This window comes from Notolepis coatsorum, assembly GCF_963971535.1.
Source record: "Notolepis coatsorum genome assembly, chromosome: 13".
In the NCBI taxonomy this organism is placed as follows: domain Eukaryota; kingdom Metazoa; phylum Chordata; class Actinopteri; order Aulopiformes; family Paralepididae; genus Notolepis; species Notolepis coatsorum.
The window spans coordinates 116,204,737-116,227,882 of record NC_140177.1 but is presented as its reverse complement, the minus strand read 5'-3'; the positions used below and the strand labels follow the sequence as shown (position 1 = coordinate 116,227,882).

The 23,146-nt window shown below is 41.2% G+C and overlaps 1 protein-coding gene across 1 annotated transcript; it reads left to right on the top strand.

Annotated features, from left to right (window-relative positions):
• The first annotated feature begins 4,970 nt into the window (after window positions 1–4,970).
• On the top strand, window positions 4,971–18,338 carry LOC311238926 (uncharacterized protein). The gene is made up of 4 exons (XM_084327124.1): window positions 4,971–5,356; window positions 13,978–14,087; window positions 15,322–15,445; window positions 16,677–18,338. The coding sequence occupies exons 1-4, from the start codon at window positions 5,086–5,088 to the stop codon at window positions 17,474–17,476; spliced, it is 1,305 nt and encodes a 434-aa protein (XP_084183250.1). The 5' UTR covers window positions 4,971–5,085; the 3' UTR covers window positions 17,477–18,338.
• The last annotated feature ends 4,808 nt before the right edge of the window (window positions 18,339–23,146 follow it).

Sequence of the window (23,146 nt, the reverse complement as noted above, 5' to 3'; positions counted from 1 at the left end):
GTTCGGGTTCAGAACTGTTGTACCGGGTGGCGTCTATTCGCATCCTAACACTAATTTCCATTAAGGACAAGTACATTTAGCAAATCAGCCCTCTCCGTGAGAGCTGCCAAGACCTGGAACTCCATTCCAAGTTACATGCCGCCTGGGCATAACACTGGATCACCTGAGGCCAAGGGCTTGCTCTACGAGGGCATGATGAGACTGAGTCAGAGTTAATCAAACCGTGGAAACTTTTTAGAGCTACTATGTACATTGTTTTCAAAGCATGATGAGATCCAAATTATGGAAAATGTTTCCTTCATTGCCGTCGGCACCGCAACTTGTGAACGGCCTTTCCCAATGAGGCGCATCCGAAACTTTTGCTGCATTAAGGTAAGACAATGGTTAATCATATTGGATGCCTTCATTTGAACAATTAATTTGCACTATATGAAATGAGTGGGGCTCGCTGTAGTAGCCTAGATGTGGGTGTGACATCAGAACCTGGACAGCACCGTTTGCGTGCAAGCAAAAAAGAAAAATGTTGCGCGCTACGCGCGAGTTTCATCCGATCTATAGCCTACCCTAATGTCCAGCTCACCCGCCGCCTATGGCTGTAGGTCCTAACCTAAAAATATGCTAATTAAATATTTCCCTGAAAAAAAAAAAAAAAAAAAACTCAAATCATCTGTGGTCTGGCGGACCCCCTGCGCCCCCTGGCGGACCCCCAGGGGGTCCGCGGACCCCAGGTTGGGAATCACTGCACTAGAGAATAGTGGATATGACTGATGATAAACAAATGATGATAAAGGTAACAGTTATTGGTGATTTAAGGAATTGTTTGACAGACAATGAGAATGACTGTTGTTTAAAAGAAGACATACGATGGTCTCTTCCAACATGCCTAGACATGCCTAGACAGAGGTTAACAGGAGAATGTTTCCCTTCTCACGTGCTTATACTTAAGACGCCAAATATGTATAAAGACATAAGTAATTACAATGTACAGTATATAATACTGGATAACTACATTTAAAAGGAAAATGCTATTGAAGTGAACCAGGGTATCCTAAAAGGGTAGAATGTGTGCTGCAATGATGAATATGCTTTTGAATTAATAACAAGAATGAGATTATAATTGAATGTATTAAAGTAATGTAACTAATTGAACTGAATGATGATACAATGATGATACAATGATGATAATTGATTGATTGATTATTCTGTGGAATAAATAAAGGTGGTTGAAATCACAACCGGGAGGACCCAGAACCAATAACACCATGTCTGCACCTTCCTTTGTCAAATGACTAACTACAACCTGTTTCATAGGTTAAATATATCTCTGCTATCAGGTGCCATATCCTGGTACCTGTAACACATGCATCGGGAGAATTGAGCTCATAGCACAGATTTGGAGTTGATAGAATGGACATTGCAGTTCTTAGGAAATGTTGCACATGGTGGAAATAATGGAAATTAACATTTCTAACATTAACATTTAGTGTATGTTTAAAGTTGATACATTGAGGCATGGTAGAATTTCACTTTATATTACAGCAGTATCCGTTTTTAACATTACAATTAGTGTCTGACACTAGACACATGTTAAAAGTCAAAGTCAACTTAGTCATTTTCCAATATGTGCAAGACATACAGAAAAATTCAATTACGTGCCCTTCCCACGTGTATATAGAAAGAGACAATAAACACAAAAGTAACATAGGACACAATATACAACACACAGGACTATGTACAATATAAACAGTACCTACAATTAAATGAATGAATGAATTAAATAAGAGGTAAAAATGAAATAAGTGTAAATATTCCTTAATTTGTGTCAACGTTATAAAAATCCTATTGTATTCAACAAATGAATTATGATACACCACAATGTGCCCTTTCTATCTATTCTAAATCTATGGCCTTGTGATCTATGGCCTTGCGATTCCATGCAAGTAATTTTTCAAGTAATTTTTTTACATAAACAACATACACAAATCTAACTATTTTAATGTTGCTGTGGGGCAAAGTGAGACTAGCCTCCAATCAAATGCCATGTATGTAGATATTATAATTACTATGTTTATATAGTGGATCATACAAATACAATAGATGTTTTGGAACTTTTGATATGTATTGCCCCTCAACAGGCCACACCTGGGCAACATTAAATTATGCTTGTTAAGCACTATACCAAAAATAAATAACAAATATACTGATTGATTGAACATTTTAATTAACAGATTGCAGAATGGGTACAGTACAGTACAGCTCAATACACACAATTGTTAAGGGGATGCAGATCAGAGAAAGACTTTCGTCTTGTTTACATCAGGGTCCCCCATTTTCAATCCATGACATTTATGACATACACAACATACAGATATAAGAATCTAATCTAATCATCTAAACAAATCTAATCATGACATTTAAGACATGCATGACATACAGATATATATATCTCTGACTCTGAGCACCTGAAGACTGTGCTATTAAACCAGGAAGTGCAACACTATGTAGAGCCTCCACTACTGCAGTGCCCTGCGCTGCAACACAACTAACACAAGAGTGAACAAAAAACGCCCATGGACCCGCGGTCCGTCATTGACTGCTCGCTTTGCGGCTAGAGGCATACTGTTCTTCTCAGCCAACCTCAGCACGATTGGCTGAGGTTGAGTAAAATGTCATGGTAAGCCAATCAGAGGTAGAGGTGGGCGGGTGTTCGAACAGATCCAGAGTCTTACACACAGCGACAACACAAGCGAGTTCAGTCAACGTGAGACTGCGGGTCCGCGTACGTTTTGACAGTTTGTTTGGCGAGCCCAAATAATCCAAAACGAATCCAACAAACAACACAAGCGAGCGCCGCAGAGATCTGTCTGATGAAAAAAACAGCTTCAATCATAGACAGTAAGGGCCCGCGTCCACCTAGCGCATATTTCTCCGTGAAACATGCTGGGAGTGCGCCGGCAGAGCTGGCTTGAAGCGCATCTTGTAGATGACAGAAACAAATCTACAGCCATGCCGCGGTTTTGCACATATTATAGCATATTTGAATAACTTTATTGTATATTAATTATATATAGTTATTGCCTGACACCACAGTTCGCCCTTTGCTTTTTATTAGCTTTTTAGTAGTGTATTCGTGTAGTTATTATTATTAGTTTTGTCGCGAATCTCAATGGTCTGTGGGAGACAGCCAGACAGGCAGGCAGCTCCGGTGTCAGGTTACAAACAGAGTGGTAGATGAATGGCTGTGATTGGTTGTCTGAAAATGAGCTCCAGCGCATCGCTCTGAAAGTTCAGAAAGTTTCAACTTTCGGGCGCACAAAAAAGCTGAGAAAAGAAGCCGACGGCAGCGCACTTCCTAGAGGCGGCCGCATGCGCTCCCTCCCCATTGGAATACATTGAAAACAGATGCGTGGTGCGGTCAGAAATATGCGCCAAGTGGACGCGGGCCCTAACGCGCCACATTTTTTGGCAGTAACGGTAACAGCGTTATTACTGAAAAAACGAACGCCGTTATTTATAACGCCGTTATTCCCATCACTGGAGGAGACTGTACATTAGGAGGAGGTGGGTGGGTGGGAGAGAAATATACATACGGTGGGGAGAGAATATATACATACGGTGGGGAGGAGACTGTACATTAGGAGGGGGTGGGTGGGTGGGAGAGAAATATACATACGGTGGGGAGAGAATATATACATACCGTGGGGAGGAGACTGTCTATTAGGAGGGGGTGGGGGGGTTTGGACATTTAAGGTGGCCAGTTTCAAATGGCAGCCTCCCGTAGGTGCTCTTTTAGAGCGGTTTTGAATGTGGGTAGGGATTCACATTCCTTTACAGCTTTGGGTAGGGCGTTCCACATTGATGTGGCATAATTGCGAAACGTGTTTAGTCCCTTGTTTGAGCCGAATCTGGGTTTAACATGATTTGTTGAGCTTCCTGTTGTGGTCGTGGTATTCACTGACCTTTGGGAAGTATTTTTACATGTACATGGGTACCTTAGTCGTATAGTGTATCTTGTAGACCAGGTGCGCTGTTTTAAGTGAGTGTGTGTTATTGGATTGATTGATTGATTGATTGATTGATTGATTGAAAATTGTATTAATGTCCGCCTTGTTTCGAACTGGTTATGCTTAGGCGGCGGCCCCCTTTCGAAGTCGCCCTCTTTCGAAGACGGTTATGCTTAGAGTTTGGAATCAGGGCTGGTGGTCTATCGCCCTGCTCTAAAGATAAACTCTAAGCATAACCGACTTCAAAAGAGGGCCCAAGCATAACCAGTTAGAAACAAGGCGGACATTAATAAAATGTTCAATCAATCAATCCAATAACACACGCTCACTTAAAACAGCGCACCTTGTACAGTTGTACAGTGCCCCCCCCCACCCCACCCACCCAACGACCACCTCCAATGTACAGTACCCCCCACCCATCCAACCCCACCCCACCTACCCAACCTCCTCCAATGTACAGTTTCTACGTCAAATGTATATACTCTCTTTTCTGGACTCTTTTTGTATCACAAACAGTACTGTATTTGCAAATCTGGTATGTCATAAATGTATAGATGTAGCAGTACTGTCTATCTGTATGTCGTGTATGTCATATGTTATGATGAATTGAAAATGGGGGACCCTGATGTAAACAAGACGAAAGTCTTTCTCTGGTCTGCATCCCCTTAACAATTGTGTGTATTGAGCTGTACTGTACTGTACCCATTCTGCAATCTGTTAATAAAGTTTTCAATCAATCAATCACCTCCGAGCTGCTTCTATAGAAAGTAGGTTCGTGGCTGCCACAGGCTTGCCCCTTGAGAGGATTCTCCGGCGCTGCAACTGGACCCTACTCGCGGGACCAGGGGGCGAGACTTTTATTTTGAAAGTTCTATTGCGGAACTTGCTATGCCGAGTAGGAGGAGACAAGCAATTAACAACAAACAACAACGGGGTGCTGCAGCATCACACACCGCCGGTAAAGGGATAAACTACACGCCATTTAAATATCGGATTGTTTCTAATTCCGCTGACTAATTTGAACTAGCTAATGTAACACAATTTATCTATATCGACGATCGATCGCATACCTTGTTTGACAATGACGACTTACCAGGCTTTTCACACTCAGCTGTCGTCCATCATGGAGGCAATGGCCAAAGCGGCAGTGGCAGAGATATGCGAGCTCGTAGATGACAGTTATGCAGTTTTACAACTGGAAATATCTCGAAGCCACAAAGAGAACGACGCGTTGAGAAGGAAACTGGAGTTGATTGAAACGATAATCGCCCGTGGACACCGAGGAGGGAACGTCGCTGCGTTAGACTTCAACGGACAAGAGGCCGGTGGACTGATGGTGGATTTCACTGTCGGTAAGTTGAGGGGTGGCACCTCTATTATTATATAGCGCTGATGGGGCTTCACATTTACAACTCATTGCAGCCAGATCTAGCATAAAATATGCAAATAAAGTACTAATCGACCACAGGAAAAAAGGTACATATTGTATGTCATGTTATAGCCATAAGTCGTATATTTACGTATGTATCGAACATGTACAATGTGTACGTATATTACAAATACGTATATTACATATTTTGTAAGTAAACATTTGACCTTTTCAGAAAACTTCCCATGCTGGTGTTGGAACCCTAACATCACTGTTACCTTAAACTAACCATAACAATTTACCCTAACATTGACCACACTGTTACCTTAAAGTTTAAACTAACCACACCCCTAACCTTAACCACACTGTCTGTTACCTTAAACTAATCATAACCCACACCCTAACCTTAACCACACTGTTACCTTAAACTAACCACAACCCTAACCTTAACCACACTGTTACCTTAAACTAATCATAACCCAAACCCTAACCTTAACCACACTGTTACCATAAACGAATCATAACCCACACCCTAACCACACTGTTACCTTAAACTAACCACACCCTAACCTTAACCACACTGTTACCTTAAACTAATCATAACCCTAACCTTAACCACACTGTTACCATAAACTAATCATAACCCTAACCTTAACCACACTGTTACCTTAAACTAACCACAACCCTAACCTTAACCACACTGTTACCTTAAACTAACCACAACCCTAACCTTAACCACACTGTTACCTTAAACTAACCACAACCCTAACCTTAACCACACTGTTACCTTAAACTAATCATAACCCTAACTCTAACCACACTGTTACCTTAAACTAACCACAACCCTAACCTTAACCACACTGTTACCTTAAACTAACCACAACCCTAACCTTAACCACACTGTTACCTTAAACTAACCACAACCCTAACCTTAACCACACTGTTACCTTAAACTAACCACAACCCTAACCTTAACCACACTGTTACCTTAAACTAACCACAACCCTAACCTTAACCACACTGTTACCTTAAACCAATCATAACCATTGAACCCACATCTTAACCTTAACTGTAACCATAATCATAGTATTGCTGTGTTTGTATTAGTGTTATCGCAATACCGGTTCTAAAGCCATACCACGGCAAAAACATAAAATATCAAGAAAAGTAATGGAATATCATATTATGATGACAACATGGAACATTCTTTATACAATTATTTTGTATTAATAATATGTTAATAATCTAAAATAATAAAAAATTATTGTTACAGCTGCTGAGCTATATACTGTAGCTAATCTACATTTGTTATTAGGCCTATGTGTTATCTCTCCACTGCCAGCACAAGAGATAAGATTATATAAAAAAGATGATATATATATATATATATATATATATATATATATATATATATATATATATATATATATATATATATATATATACATACATATCATGAGAGAAGGACAACACTACATTTACATTTAATCATTTAGCTGACGCTTTTATCCAAAGCGACTTACAAGTTCTGTACGATAAGTCATCAGAAAGGGCACAACTCTATCAGCTGAGTAACAATGTTCATCAAAGGACAAGTGCATGACAGTAAGGTTAGTTAGTTAGGGTTAGATTATTTTTTTATTTAAAAAAAATTTAAGAAAATTCATACGGATAAGGACAATGGCTTATAGCAGACTTAATAACTTTAGAATTGTTCAGCTAATGAAGTGAAATATTTATCATCATCACCTATCCAGTTTTTATGGTGTAACATTTGGTCATTGAGAGAGAGCTCAGCCCTTCCTATTCCTCACTGTTTGAAAACGAAACCTATCTTCACTCAAAGTGGGTATCAAACAGGAAGGAAGACTGTCTGGTTCTAAACTGTGGATATCAAACAGGGAAGGTAAAGACGTTTTTAAACAGTCATTCAGAACTACCTTATTGTACTGCACTATTGCATCATATTACTCTGTCCATTTTATATAACTTTTTATTACAGGTTATATAAGCTGTCAGGTATTAAACTGTGTGGGTATCAAGCAAAAAGAAAGACTGAGTCTCGGCTTTAAAACTGTAGGGGACCCAGACCTAGAACTGCGTCCTGAGAGAGGGAACTGTGCCATGAGAGGGAGGTTTGCCCTGAGTGGGAGGTTCGATGGGTCAAAGTGGGTATAAAACAGGAGGGAAGACTGTTAGGTTTTAAACTGTGGGGATACAGACACAGAGAAGGTGAAGACGACTGTAAACTGTTAAACAGTAATCCATAACTATTTTATTGCACTGTAAACAACTTTATATGCCTGTTGCACTTTATGTGCTCATTTTATGTCTATTATAAAATATTCTATTATTTGATTGCATTGCACTATTTTACTCTGTCTATTTATCCTATTCTTTTTATTATTGTATAAAACTGAATCAAACCATAAACAAGGTGGCCTATTGGGATGTTAGATCCTAATGTGAGAAACTGATTTTATATGTCTGCACTTTGTGTTAATTTTATGCCTGTTTTTCTGTTGTAAAGCACTTTGAGCTGCAATTTTTGTATTAAAGGTGCTATACAAATAAAGTATTATTATTATTCACTCAAGAGACTCAGAGACTGCTGAGCGGCTCCGGAATTAAACTGTTTTGGGACCAGCTTGGTTGACATTAGCAGCTAACGTTAGTTTAGGTCATTGAACTGTCAGCTTGTAGGATATAATCTTTACTCACATGTGCTCCTAAATATTTTTTCCTGTTCGCTATTTTAGTCGTAAATGTGAGTGAAACGCTCTCACACTGATATATTTGCACAGATAACATAGCAAATGCTGTGGTCACAAAATGGTTAGGAAAAAATAGAAGTATGTACTTACTTACTGGTCACAGGAGTCTTCAATAACGTTTGAATGGTAATCCATTTTGTGAAAACATTTGTTGAAACAACATCTTTGTTGGCAGACGGCTCCTTCTTATTAACACTTACTAACACTGCTATCTAACGTTAGCAACTTAACATAGCGTAGTGCGACCTGTGTAACGTTAACTAACTTGTGTTCTGCTGGGAAACACTGTTCATCACTGCATAATAACTTGGTTTAATCCATTCAGAAAAGTTGTGATATGAAATGACATTCAGGGATGTCTGTGACCATTCTCCCTATGGCATCAGGCTATTATTCTAAAAGTATACTAATAAAATGGAGTATTGGACAGTTTTTAATTGCTGGGTATCGCGATTAGGGATGGGTACCGAATTCGGTACTTTTGAGGTACCGAACCGAAACACGTCGGTACTACCGAGTATCGAATCAAGTGAGAAAACGATTTTTTTTTTTTTTTTTTTTTTTTTTTTTTACTTTTTTTTTTTGTGTCAACGTTCACACGCACAATATATGCTTACCTAGGATTTGACTTGATTCAACAACAAAGCAGTCGGAGCAATGACGAGCCGAAAACTGTCGAAATTGTAGTTATTTGAAGTTTGGATTTTTTTTTACGACTGAGGTAGGTAAATTAAATTTCTTGAGACTAAAGTACCGAAAAAAGGTACCGTTGGGTACCGGTATCGATTCACAGGTACCGGTACCGGTACCGGTATCGGTTCAAATGTGAACGGTACCCATCCCTAATCGCGATACCTTTTCAGTATCGGTGTATCGTGCAACTAGTTTGTATCAGGGTGGGTGGATTAGTCTAGTAGTGAGAGCACTCGTCCCCGACCACAATCATTGCTGGTTCATCTCCCGGTCGCAGTGTTTGTTTTGTACTTTTGCCTATATATTAAATATATAGGCTTTATATTATATATTAATATAAATATATTACTTATACAATACATAAATACAGTATATTACTTATGGCTACTATAACATAACATACATTATGTACCTTTTTTTCACACCTTTTGTGTGTATTGAGCCGTACTGTATTGTACCCATTCTGCAATCTATTAATAAAGTTATCAATCAATCAATCAGTTCTTTATTTACGTTTTTTTTTATCCACTTTTTCTCCCCATTTTCTATTTTTCTCCCATCGTTTCTCCCATTTCGTATTATCCAATTCTTCCCTCCCCTGTCTTGAACGTTGCTAGACTATGCCTCCCACTGGTCGGCTGTAGTGAGGATAGAAGCCTTGCATCATGTGTCCCCTCCGGTACACGAGGAGGCAGCCTGTTGCAGCTCGAACTCTGTGGCGAGGAGTAACGCGTGGGAGGCTCACGCTGCCCCCGCTACTTCCTGTTTCCGCCGCACTGGCGTCACCCAACCGACCTGTAGGAGTCGCTGTCCACAACGTCCAATCCCCACCCACCGGCTTTCCCACCCTCTAACACTTGCCAATTGTGTTAGTATGAACGACCGGTAGCAATGCCGAGAGCTGGGCTCGAACCCAGCGTATCCTGCGTTAGTGGCGAGCGCCTTGCCCACTGCGCCACTCAGCCGCCCCTTTTATTTACGCTTTCTGATGAGACTGTGTGCTCGGGGGCGACAGTGGCTCGGGAGGTAGGTAGGTTGTCTGGTAATCCGGAGGTTCCTGCTTTGATTCCCGCTCCTCCGGGGCAGCCTGTCGAAGTGTCCTTGAGCAAGAGACTTAACACCTAATTGCTCCTGATGAGCAGGTTGGCACCTTGCATGGTTGCCTCTGCCGTCGGTGTGTGAATGTATGAGTGAATGGGTAAAATGGGAGGAACAAATTGTAAAGCGCTATATAAAGATAAGATATATTCCTTTATTGATCCCCTTGGGGAAATTCAGGCATCATAGCAGCATGGCGGGGGGGGGGGGGGGGGGGGTACAGGTAGTAGAAGACATAATACAGGTCACAGAATTATAGTAGAGTGGAGAAGTAAAAATAGAATAAAAAGGCAGTGTATACAATAGTTAAATCTGGACATGCGCATATGGGCATAATAATCATATGATTTCGCCGTTTATTGCGCCATACAAACCGGAAATGGATCTAGGAGATCAACGTCAAATAATTGGGATCTTTTTCCTCCAGTCTCATCGGCGAACGGTAAGAGGACACTAACATTATTTCCAGCCCGATTGTCCATTTCTTTGTTTGCAATCGGTCTGATCAATATATCAACCCATACTAAATAAAGCCGTTACTGACGATCAAGGAATTATAAACGACCCCCCCCCCCCCCCTTTCCTTCACGCATGATTACGCACGGAGCAGAAGCATGGACGCTGAATGAAGAGGCAAAGAGGATGATAGACTCTTTTGAAATGTGGACGCTGAGGAAGATGCTGAAGATAACATGGAAGGATAAAATCAAGAATGAGGAGGTACTGAGAAGAGCGGATATGCAAGGAGGACAGCTGCTGGAGAGGTTGAAAAAGAGAAAGATGGAGTTGTGCGGGCATGTTCTGAGAGGATCCAGCGGGGAGATGTTCAAGAAGGTGGTGATGGGGAAGGTGGATGGAAAGAGAGGAAGTGGAAGACCAAGAAGAGGCTGGGTAGACGACGTCTGTGATTGGAGCGGAGTGAGAGGCGGAGTCACGGAGTTGGAGAGAAGAAGTGGGGACAGAATGGGTTGGAGAGTGATAGGCAACCTTTGGAACGAAGAAGCCACCTAATGATGATGATGTATACCGATCATATACATTTGAATTTTTTTATATAGAGTGTATAGGAAAGAAACGCCAATCGATAATCTATCATATGCGTCAGGGCCTATAACTAGCGTTTTTGGAATTACAGCAGAAAAGCTTAAAAACATACTTATATTCTAGAGACGGTATTAACACAACAATGTATGAATGAAAAAATATAACGTTCCCACATCCGGAACGATAGATAATCGATGTTGAATGGGCCATAGTAAAATCAGATATAGCTATAATATTAAAAAAGTTATAGCCTGGAGAGCTCCCGTAGCTCACCGCATATCTCGGCGCTATTTCTGCGTCGGGGAAAACCGTGCTCGTCACGGATCTGGGCGACACAAGTTCGATTCCCGGACCCGCCGTCATTTCTCAGAATGTCTTCCCCTGCTCTACATCCCATTTTCAACCTGTTTCTGTCGGTCATGCTTGACCAGAAAAGCGATAAACGCTAAAAAATAAAGTTTTAGAAAAAAGTTATAGCCCTGCAAAGAAGGTAAACATCTCCATAGGCTTACAGTGGTGGCAGACTCGGTATAATGATGGGCACAATGCCCGGCGCCCAATGTGTTAAGGGGATGCAGCAGACCAGAGAAACACTTTTGTGTTGTTTACATCAGGGTCCCCCATTTTCAATTCATAATGACATTTGTAGGAGCCATTATGATGGTGGCATATTATTTTATTATTTGTAATATTATTATTGGACACCTGGTGGCGGGTTTTAGATTTGACAGCACTGGTTAGGTATTTAGAGGGTCACAGGTGCAGTAATTAGAAAGGACACAGGTAGCGAGGAGCACACCGTTCTTATCAGAAGCTCAGCAGAAGCTCAGCAGCCAGAAGCAAAACGAAATACCAAATAAATATAGAATACCATATCATTCCTACAGAACCCACACTGGCAATAATTGAATGTACAACTGCAACTTCAGCAATAAACACCCCTAAACCTGGAATCACGACTGGACATCCATCATTGCTGTGTCTACTGCGTAAGATCACTCCCTACCATACCTGTGAATTAACGGGCAAGAGAAAACGGGACATTGGAAAGGAAAAATTGCCGTTACAACATTAATGATATACGCAACATACAGATATACATCATGACATTTCTGACATACATGACATACAGCCACAGGTATACAGTACTGTTACATTTGTGACATGCAAGATATGCAAATATACAGTACTGTTAAACAGAGATCCTAACAGAAAATATATACATACGACTATGAGGGAGAGGAAACTGTACATTAGAAGGGGGGGGGGGGGGGGGGGGAGTAGGGATGGGAATCGATTGGGAACCGGTTCCTAATTGTCAGATTCCTGGAATCACATGCCTCCGTGACTATCGATTCCTCTTATCGATGCCATGTTTTTCCGACAGTTGCGCATTTAAAAACAATAACGTTAGCGCCACGCATGCAGCCATAGCAGACTATTTGATTCCTTGACTAGGAAAACCTAAAGGGCTCGATATTGCGACCGTTTTGTGTGTGCAGTGAAAACTGAAAGTGCTTTGCATCCTAGTCATTACTTTACATGGTAAAGTAACGTTAGCCGCTAGCTAGCTAAATAGCCATGCTCATTGCAGAGAGAGAACACTGAGCTGGCCTTTATTTATACAGGTAGGTTATTGCTAACAAATTCTCTTTTGCAATAACGACCTGTTGAATGCAACTACAGGTCAATGGATTAAATTAGTTCTCAAATACATTATTTTATTTAAGTGTATAGTTAATACATTTTTTAGTTTTTGTATTTTTCTGACATGGGGGCTCAACAATAAATGATAAATGACTATCAGAAATGTCAAGTTGCATGTTGTTATTCTAACCAGCTTAGTTCTGTTGCATTTCCAATTTATTTATTTAAATTATAAATGTATCAGGAATCGATAGAGAATCTGACCGATAAGCAGAATCGATAATGGATCGTATCGATAAAACAAGGCTGGCTAGGATCATTAGCTTGCACGCCGCTATTTTATAGTTTACGTGCGGAGTGGGTGTGTGGTGTGAATTCTGAGGGTAACGGTTAGAGTAGTGTGGGGTATGCTGCGCCGCGGTGGACGTTGTAGCAATGTATTGGGGCGGAACGGAGTATTTTAGGCTAATAGTTAGTTAGTACATTGGAAACAAGGCTGGCTAGGATCATTAGCTTGCACACCGCTATTTTATAGTTTACGTGCGGAGTGGGTGTGTGGCGTGAATTTTGATGGTAACGGTTAGAGTAGTGTGGGGTATGCGGTGGACGTCGTTGCAATGTATTGGGGCAGAACGGAGTATTTTAGGGTGATAGTTAGTACATTGTCGTGGGATACACCGCTTGCTCTGGCTAACTGTTAGTTCCATTCTTATAATGCATATGATCCAGTGGCGGTAGGTTGCCCCCTGGTGGAATATAATAATCTATGCACTGGTGCATGCGCGGACTGATGACGACATCAACTCGAGACATTCGCAGCAGCAAAACAAGTGAGTCTATTAATTAGGGCTGGGCGATATGGCCAAAAACGTTATTGCGATAAAATTATTAAATTATTTTCATATCACTCAATATTGATAATTATCGTTGATATAATTTCTGTCAAGTTTAATTAACTTCTTATGCCCGGCGCCGACGGACGGGCTTTTAGACCCTTCTTTGTGCCGAATCTGGGTTTAACATGATTTGTGGAACTCCCTCTGGTGTTGTGGTCGTGGTATTCACTGACCTTTGGGAAGTATTTTGACATGTACATGGGTACCTTAGAGGTGTAGTGTATCTTGTAGACCAGGCCCATTGCAAGTTGCTGTACTCTGTCGTCTACTCTAAGCCATCCTAGGTTGGCAAAATGGGCAGGGGTGAGGTGGGTTCTAGGAGTAAGGTCAAGCAGTAGTCTGACCAGTTTGTTTTGTGATGTTTGTAATCTTGTTTTTAGTGCTGTGTCATTGTAGGCAGTGGTGGCATGATGTGTATTGTAATGTCTGTTCATTGTTTTTGTTTCCCCCAGAGCGTGCCTTTTCATCTGGAGTGGTTGCTAAGCAGCCGAAAGTTGGTCTAAAAAAAAGTGGAAGGGTCCTCGCTGTCGAGGCAGCAATAGAGAAAACTGAAACCAAAGAGGTACAAACCTACACGGCCACATGACATGTAAACTAACTAACCCGTACTTTCCATACATTTGTCTTTTTGTTTTATTTTATAGAGCTGTGACTGTGTGGCCTTATTGTATGTATACCAACCCCATCTTGCCCAGCAGTGTTAAAGGAACACGCCAACGCCAACACTATGGGAAATGTGCTTACTGTCTTTTCCTGAGTCAGACAAGAAGATAGATAGACCAGCTAGCCTAGCTGTTGGCCAAAAATACCTCTCACAGAGTTTTAAGCTAGGCTAGTGGTCCGTATCCACTTCCATTCATTTGTGCCAAGCTAGGCTAGCTTGCAGCTAGATAGTTTTCTCCTAACCCTGACATATTGAGTTGATATGTACAAATTGAATACATAAACAAAATGACCAATTAAGCTAGTGACCTCTGGAAAATGCACCTTTTTATGTTATTGTTATGTGTGCGAGCGAAATCACATGTATTTTTTACAGATATGTGCTTACAGTCTTCTCCAGAGTCAGACAAGAAGATAGATACCAATTTCCTCTCCTGTGTGTTCAGTAGAAAGCTATCAGACTGCAAGCTAGCCTAGCACAAATTAATGTAAGTGGATACGGACCACTTAGTTGTTGGACAAACACACCTCTCACAGAGTTTTAAGCTAGGCTAGTGGTCCGTATCCACTTCCATGAATTTGTTTTCTACTGAACACACAGAAAGGAGATTGGTATCTATCTTCTTGTCTGACTCTGGAGAAGATAAGCATATTTATCTTAATGTTGGCGTGTTACTTTTAAAGTGGTTGTCATTTCCTGTAACACGCTGTGAGTAGTAGAGCCCATTATAGATCATTAGTGGAGTGGCCTCAACTGCTAGTGCCACGGGTGTGTAATGACTTTGTTCCCTGGAGAACAAAATTGAATTGGCACTTTGAAATGTTATAATCTATAGCAATAAGCAACATGCCATTACATCTAAGTAAGTAAGTAAGGCTTTATTTGTATAGCACCCTTCCCAGCATGAATGCACAATGCATGAGTGCTTCACAAGTTTTAAAAAGAAAAAAGAAAATGAACAAGGCAATTCATAAAAAAAAACATCCAATGTAAAAACAGTGCTTCACAAGTATAAAAAAAAAAAAAAAAAAAAAACAGGTCAATTCATAAAAACATCTGTGTTGCTTGTGTTATGGAGACCGGTATTCAGTCACTTGTTGTTGTTTTTTCCCTGTTCACTTTCTACTCTTAGGTGAATTTGCTATTGGTCGAGGAGGAAGCGAATGACCCAGACGTTGTCTTGATCAAGGAGGAGAGGCCGGGAGAGGAGCTCAATAGTAATGGCACTGATGATGAACTGCTACTGAATGAGGATGGTGAGGGAACAAACACACTTTTTTTGTTATACATTTGTTTTATTCACTGTGTATTTTGTAGTGCTGTCCTTTATTATGGTGTTGTTCTTCTTGTACTTTTTAGTTTTTTATTTATTTGAAATCACCTTGATTATTATTTGCTTAAAATGTGTTTGCTGTTATTATTGATTGGCCTGAGCTAAGTTGTATATTGTATCGTTTTGTATTCTTTCCTATACTAATTGATTGATCCCCACCCTTCTCTAATTAGGGAGGCACCCAGGGCTTGACGTTGACACCTGCCCAGGGCTAGTGAAAATGCTTAGTGGCTAGTGACTTTGGAAAACCACTAGCCACAGTGGCTAGTGAGCCAAAAAGTTAACGTCAAGCCCTGCATAGGTGTGTCAATGATAATGTTCACGGCGTTTGGAGCAATAATATAATTTCTAGGTTCAACACAACCAAGGCATAGGTGTGTCAATGATAATGTTCACGGCGTTTGGAGCAACAATGTAATTGCTAGGTTCAACACAACTCTTCCACATCTACACCCTCCATCTTGTCCCAGTCAGCCGTTGCCCCAACTGGAGCTCCTTTTGCGGCTGAGTCACTGGTCGCAGGCAGTAGTAAACAATGGAGTCAACAGTCAGAAGCACAGTTGTACAGTTGGCGTGTAGCAGTATGATTACAATGATACTGTCCCCAGCAGGGGTTAGTGAAGAAGAAATGACCTATATTTATAACTTTTTGGGTGGGGGCGTGAGTGCAGGGATTTTTGGCTAGTGAAAATGCTGAGTGGCTAGTGACTTTGGAAAACCACTAGCCACAGTGGCTAGTGAGCCAAAAAGTTAACGTCAAGCCCTGGAGGCACCGATAAACACTTTTTCACTGCCGATATTGATTTTCAGAACTAGACTTTTAGTGTCGCCCGATACTGAGTACCAATCTATTAGTTTTCCTGAAGAGTATAGACTTAGGCCATTCGTATGGTGTTACTGGACAAAAATGATCCAGATGTAATCGATTTTCTCCATTGGGAGACGTCTAACATGTGCTATGTGTAAAAAATTCAGGAAATTATGAAGCATATAAAGTGGGTTTGCTTTTATTTCCGTCATGATACATGTGGCTTTTGGCATCAGGTTTTAGTATTGGGCAAACTCTCCCGATACTGAAACACTATTTTATCCCAGTACTGGTCCAATACCCTCTTCACCTCTGGCTATTGATTTGTTTCTGTCCTTCTGTTAAGGTACTGAGATGCAGTCGGAACCTGACGACTGTGAAGAAGGGCCCTCGGGAATGATAATGACCAGCAACGCCGTAAACATGAGACACTGGGAACAGAGCGACGAGGAAACCCTGATACAGAGAGAGCTCCACGACACGCACAGCGAGCCGGGTTCTCCCGGTCACATAGAGAACGAGCCATCCGAGGCCGTCTTCGATCTAGCCTCCGAATCGGACTCCGAAGTTCCGTCCGACGTCTCGATGACGCGGAAACCGTTCCTGTTCGAGTCGGCCGGCAGTCCGAGCTCTCTTCTGGGGAGCTTTGACCTAAAGAGAAGCGTGTCCATGATCAACGTCCTGCCTTACGACGTGGATATGGAGATGTGGAACAGTCAGGGACTACCGAGCATGGTGTCGGCGCAGCAGCGACAGTACCTCAAACCCGACCACAGGGAGGCGCACCTGGACAAAGTGTCTGACCTGAGCTCCGGTGCCTTCCCTGTGGCTTTAGGACTCTGCCCGTCTAAGATGGACCTGCTGGACCTGAACCGCTTTTGCAGAGACAGGCGCTTCATTTGCAGCTACTGCGGGAAGTGTTTCACGTCGTCCCGGAGCCTAGAGACCCACGTGCGTGTTCACACCGGCGAGCGGCCGTACAGCTGCGCCCAGTGCGGGAAGAGGTTCACGCAGTCGGGCCACCTGAAGACGCACCAGAGCGTACACACTGGAGAGCGACCGTTTGCCTGCCAGCAGTGCGGGAAACGGTTTGCAGGGAAACAGAATTTGAGGATACATCAGCAGAAGCACCATCCGAGTGTATGATGGGTGTGAGTGGTTCTGGCCAGTTGATGAGTGAATAAACTTCAAAACTATTTTATAAGCTATGATAGACCATAATCTTAATACTGTTATTTACTGTTTTTTTGCATTTTAAAGAGGCACTTTAACAAAAAACAATGCTGATTTATTTTGTACATAATCTCACACACATCCAAAAACTCACGTTTTATAGTTATTGAGAGTAAATTTGTTAGAATATGGCCACCAGGGACATTGAATCCTTGTGTTGTGTTAATTACAGCTCAATGACATGATAAGGTAGTAGTCCCTATAAGACATGCTATTGCTATTTTTTTTATCTACGTCATTTCATGGAGCTGTAATTAACACAAGACACAGATTCAATGTCTACGATGGCATCACTGGTGGCCATATTCAAACTAATTTACTCAAGAACTGTCAAACTAAATGAATGTGTGAAAACTGTTTTGGGGTTTTTGGATGTGTGTGAGATTATGTGCAAAATAAATTAGCATTGTTTTTTGGCGAAGTGCCCCCTTTAAGGCCTTTATCAGATTTTGAAGACTGATGCTTTAATAAAAAAAGAAATACGAGTAATAGTAATGACTGTTTTGTAAAGGCCTTACACATTTTTTAACCAGTTTGATTGCCTTGGTAGATATCCTAGTTTGTTTTCTATGAGACAACGCAAAGGAGGCACTACAAGCAGATGCTGAGCAATTCTTACCTCAAGAGGAAAGGGGACCATTTTAGGTCCCACTTCCAACACTTTTAGACTAGATTGACGACCTAATGAGCGACCATTCTGTAGTGAACTGTACACCTAATAAACATAAACACCTATGAAAACAAAGCATGTAAATGTTGATTGGTCGGTGTATAGCTCAGCAGTATTTCTAACATTAAAAGTGTGCAATTTGTCTGAATTTATTTTGGGTTAATTGTTTTATTCATTGTGTGCTTGTTCCCAACGGGATGTTGAAAGGAATATGTCGGCCCATTTCTTATGAAGCCAATGTGACTCGGCAAACGTTGAACACAGTTTAAAAGGATCCATAGCAACAGGGCTAGGGTTCCAAAAATCAGAACTATCCCTTTAAAAGAACACGCCAAAATGTTTGGGAAATTAGCTTGCAGTCTTCTCCAGAGAGAAGAAGATAGATACCAGTTTCCTCTCTGTGCTGCATGTTAGCCTAGCTTAGCACAATGAATGGAAGCGGACAGTGCTGGTTAGCCTGCCCTAGGCATTGTCCAACTAACACCTCTCCTGATGGCTAACCGGCACTGTCCGCTTCCATTCATTGTGCTAAGCTAGGCTAACATGCAGCCAGATAGCTTTCTACTGAACGCACAGAGAGGAAACTGGTATCTATTTTCTTGTCTCTCTGGAGAAGACTGTAAGCTAATTTCCCAAAATGTTGGCGTGTTCCTTTAAAAAGGATCCATAGCAACAGGGCTAGGGTTCCAATCCCTTTAAGCTCTCTCTATACAATCCATGCATTACTTTTAATTTATGTCCCTGAGATGTAGGAGGTGCACGACCCTTCATTTGTGTGAATTAATAGGATTGTGTCCACAGTCATTTGCATAGAATTTATGTACATCTGTTTGCACTGCTTGTTCACAGAGGGTCATAAGTGATGTTCACTAAAGAAAAGACTGAGGTTACTGTGATGCAGTCTGAGCCAAAGTTAGTGTAGGTAATTGTGGAAGGTAAACAATCTGGAGCAGGTAAGAATGTTCAGGCAATATGAAAAGACATCTGCTTAGTTATGGAAAAGAATCCATGTAAAATAATCCAATCATGTACATCATATTAGACTGAAATGGTTAATGAGAAATGTGATACTGTACCAAACTTTGGGGTATAAACTATTTGGATCCATAGTATGGGGGTAGATTTCTATCAAAAATAAACAAACGCAAAAGTAGAATCCACAATCGTAAAAACTATCCACACACACACACCTCAGAATCCACAATCGTAAAAACGATCCACACAAACACACCTCTCAATTTGTGTTTCATAAATCATAAAAACACGCTTGATTTGTTTATATTTACGTACGGAATTCTAAGGACACGCTTGATCAACTTGGAGTTACGTACGGAATTTTGAGACAAATATTTCGCTGTTTTCCCCGTGGGGATTTGTGTGTGACGCTTCTTCTTAGAGGTCCATCAAAAATAAACAAATGCAGAAGTAGAATCCACAATCGTAAAAACGATCCACACACACACCTCTCAATCTGTGTTTCATAAAACATTTGATCTGCTTAGATTTACGTACGGAATTCTAAAAACACGTTTGATCTGCTTGGAGTTACGGACGGAATTCTAAGGACACGCTTGATCTGCTTGGAGTTACGGACAGCCTATGTCAAAATTATATTTCTGTTTGATGTCTCATGATACTCATGTCATGATGTTCATAATAAAGTATGTTTTCGCCACAAAAGGTGAAGGGTCAGTGAAACTTCATAACTGAAATTATGATGAATTGAAAATGGGGGACCCTGATGTAAACAAGACGAAAGTCTTTCTCTGGTCTGCATCCCCTTAACAATTGTGTGTATTGAGCTGTACTGTATTGTACCCATTCTGCAATATGTTAATACCAGAGGTGGGACCAAGTCATTGTTTTGCAAGTCTCAAGTCAGTCGCAAGTCTTGGTACTCAAGTCCCGAGTCAAGTCCCAAGTCAAGACTGACAAGTCCCAAGTCGAGTCCCAAGTCCTAACCTTTAAGTTTCGAGTCCTAAACAAGTCATAATACGCGTTTCACCAAAAAGTTTCATTATCAACTTGTTGGCAAAACATAATCTAATTTCTATAAATGTAATAATATTCAGAATCAGTCTTACAACTAGATACAATTGGGCAAGAGCTGCTTGAAAACCAGTTCAGGAGTATATTGAGAAAAAAAAGAATAAGGATCACCATATCCATTTTAAAGGTATAGGATAACAATAACCAACATATTGTCTTCCCACTTGGACCAATCATTTATTTAACGTCTGCCTGCCCTGTATATACAGTCTAGGCACATGATCCATAATAGCAGACCTCGGTTCAACTAACCTTAACCCTTTATCAATTTTGGGGTATAAAAAATCTGTACTGAAATGACGAGGCATCTCTGCATTTCATATATTAGGTCGTTTATTAGGTATTAGAATTAGGTAGGGCCTAATTCGTGTGCGAGTTCTCTCTCTCTCTCTTGGATAAAATAACAAACTCAGCAAGGCCAACGGCTTCTCTGTTACAGTGGGTGACAATATTGTCACAAGGAAAGATGAAATTACCTACCTGGGTTCCATCCTGTGACAAAATGGCAACCAATGTAATCAAAAAAAAGTCAACCAACGAACTCTATTCTTGTACCGTATCTCCTCACTGGTAAACAAGAATACCCTGAAAACTCTGGCAGGAGCACTCATTCAAGGGTACTACGACTATGCTTGTACCTCATGGTACCAAAGCACCTCAAAGGCACTAAAAACAAGATTACAAACATCACAAAACAAACTGGTCAGACTACTGCTTGACCTTACCCCTGCCCATTTTGACAACCTAGGATGGCTTAGAGTAGACAACAGAGTACATCAACTTGCAATGGGCCTGGTCTACAAGATACACTACCACCTACATGTCGAAATACTTCCCAAAGGTCAGTGAATTCCAGGACCACAACACCAGAGGGAGTTCCACAAATCATGTTCAACCCAGATTCGTCTCAAACAAGGGACTAAACACGTTTCGCAATTATGCCACAACAATGTGGAACGCCCTACCCATAGCCGTAAAATAATGTAAATCCCTACCCTCCTTCAAAACCGCTCTCAAATAGCACCTACGGGTGGCTGCAATTAAAAACTGGCCCCTGTAAATGTCCAACCCCCCTTCCCCTTCAAATGTAGTATATATTTCTGTTTCTTATGATCTATGTCTCTTATACAGTACTGTAATACTTGTATGTCATAAATGTCTTGATAAAACAGTACTGTATAGCTGTATGTCATAAGTGTCATGATGAATTGAAAATGGGGGACCCTGATGTAAACAAGATGCAAGTCTTTCTCTGGCCTGCATCCCCTTAACAATTGTGTGTATTGAGCTGTACTGTATTGTACCCATTCTGCAATCTTTAATACAATTTTCAATCAATAATTTTTTTTAAGGAGCAGCATTAATGTTAGGTGTAACTGAGGGGTACAATTCCCTGACTGTATTGATAAGTATGGTATCATTAAACCACTACCGTCTTATGTACATTACTACTGGCCATACAGTACACAGGTATCTTATGATGAACACTTCCCACAATGACTCGGTTCCACACAACTGGATTTAAGTATTTATTAGCAGCAATGATAGTACATAATATACTTTACTTTAGATGCGCTTATAAGGCAAAGGAATGTGCGTAGGCAAATCAATAACGTATGTCCATTCTCATATTACTCGGGAGATAATAATACAACCTGAATCTTAGGAATTATATCTATGGTACTCTGGTAATATAGCGGGAGATACTGGTAGGGTCCCTCCGGTCGTAAGCCAGCAAGGGGAGAGGATTTGTCGGTAGTAGAGTCTGGGTCAACGATGATAAGGAGACTCCAAGTACAGGAGACGGTGCAATAAGATCTTGATCCGCAGACGAATACAGCTGTTCTCCGTAGCATGCAGCTCCGCATGGAAGAAAGCTAGCCGGCCTCAGGCTTCTGAGAGGCGGACTCGACGTGGCTCCTCACAGGGTAAATCCCACACAATTGTGGGTGTCGGCGATTCTCCGCTCCATCAATTACAGGACCAAAAGCAAATATAATCCAGCCGAAAAGGGCTATGCAGTCGTCGGTAGGTTATCCAGTGTACATAATCCACACGGTCCTCGTCTAGGGCCCCTCGGGTGAAAGCGCCAGGGTAAGCAGCCCAGCCTGGATAAGCACTCTAGCTGGTACGAGGAAACGTTGGTGATGCTGGTCACTGTAGAACGGTAGCCACACGATACACTATACACAAATAGACTATTACTGACTTAATAGAATCGGTCGAACTCGACGGTACAGCGTTAAACTCTGATACTTCAGTTATTAATTCGCACGCGGTCTCAATGCTCTATTTGGGGCCAAACAGGCCATACTTCACCGCACGTTGTATCGTGGGTGAGGCTTCAACTTATTGGGTAACTCTACTTCTGTATTCACCTGCGCCGTATTTATACGTTAGGTGAACAAACTAGTACCAGCTTTATTCCTGTCTCATATCCTTGCGCAGAACCGTTCATGTCCAGGCAAGTCCCCGGCGGTGACTTTGAACCAGACCTTGGAGGTATGGCAATGGCGCCTGGTGGACCGCTGTCCAATAGGAGAATGAAATATTATGGTCTGTACTAGGCTAAAGGGATATTCCGTGTATATGTACAAGGAATATACAAGGGATATCAAACGATATACAAATATTATGCAATATATATCAATCAATAAATATATATATTCGGTTTAATCTGATCCTTCGTAACATTAGGCTTTCATCAAGCAAGACATTTCTGATTGTTTATAAACCAAGTTACATACCGTTATTTATGCCGTTATTTATGCAGCTTCAAATGTAGTTGGAAGTCTCAATCTGTGATTTTCTGCAATTCGTTTTTTGTTGACCACCACATAGTTTTTATAAGCAAACGAAGCAAT

What these genes read in the sequence shown, in the direction of transcription:
- LOC311238926 (XM_084327124.1), top strand. Translation starts at nt 5,086, where the DNA reads ATGACGACTTACCAGGCTTTTCACACTCAGCTGTCGTCCATCATGGAG. An exon ending in AGAAAACTGAAACCAAAGAG is followed by an intron (nt 14,088 to 15,321) that starts GTACAAACCTAC and finishes TTCTACTCTTAG; the next exon opens with GTGAATTTGCTATTGGTCGA. An exon ending in ACTGCTACTGAATGAGGATG is followed by an intron (nt 15,446 to 16,676) that starts GTGAGGGAACAA and finishes CCTTCTGTTAAG; the next exon opens with GTACTGAGATGCAGTCGGAA.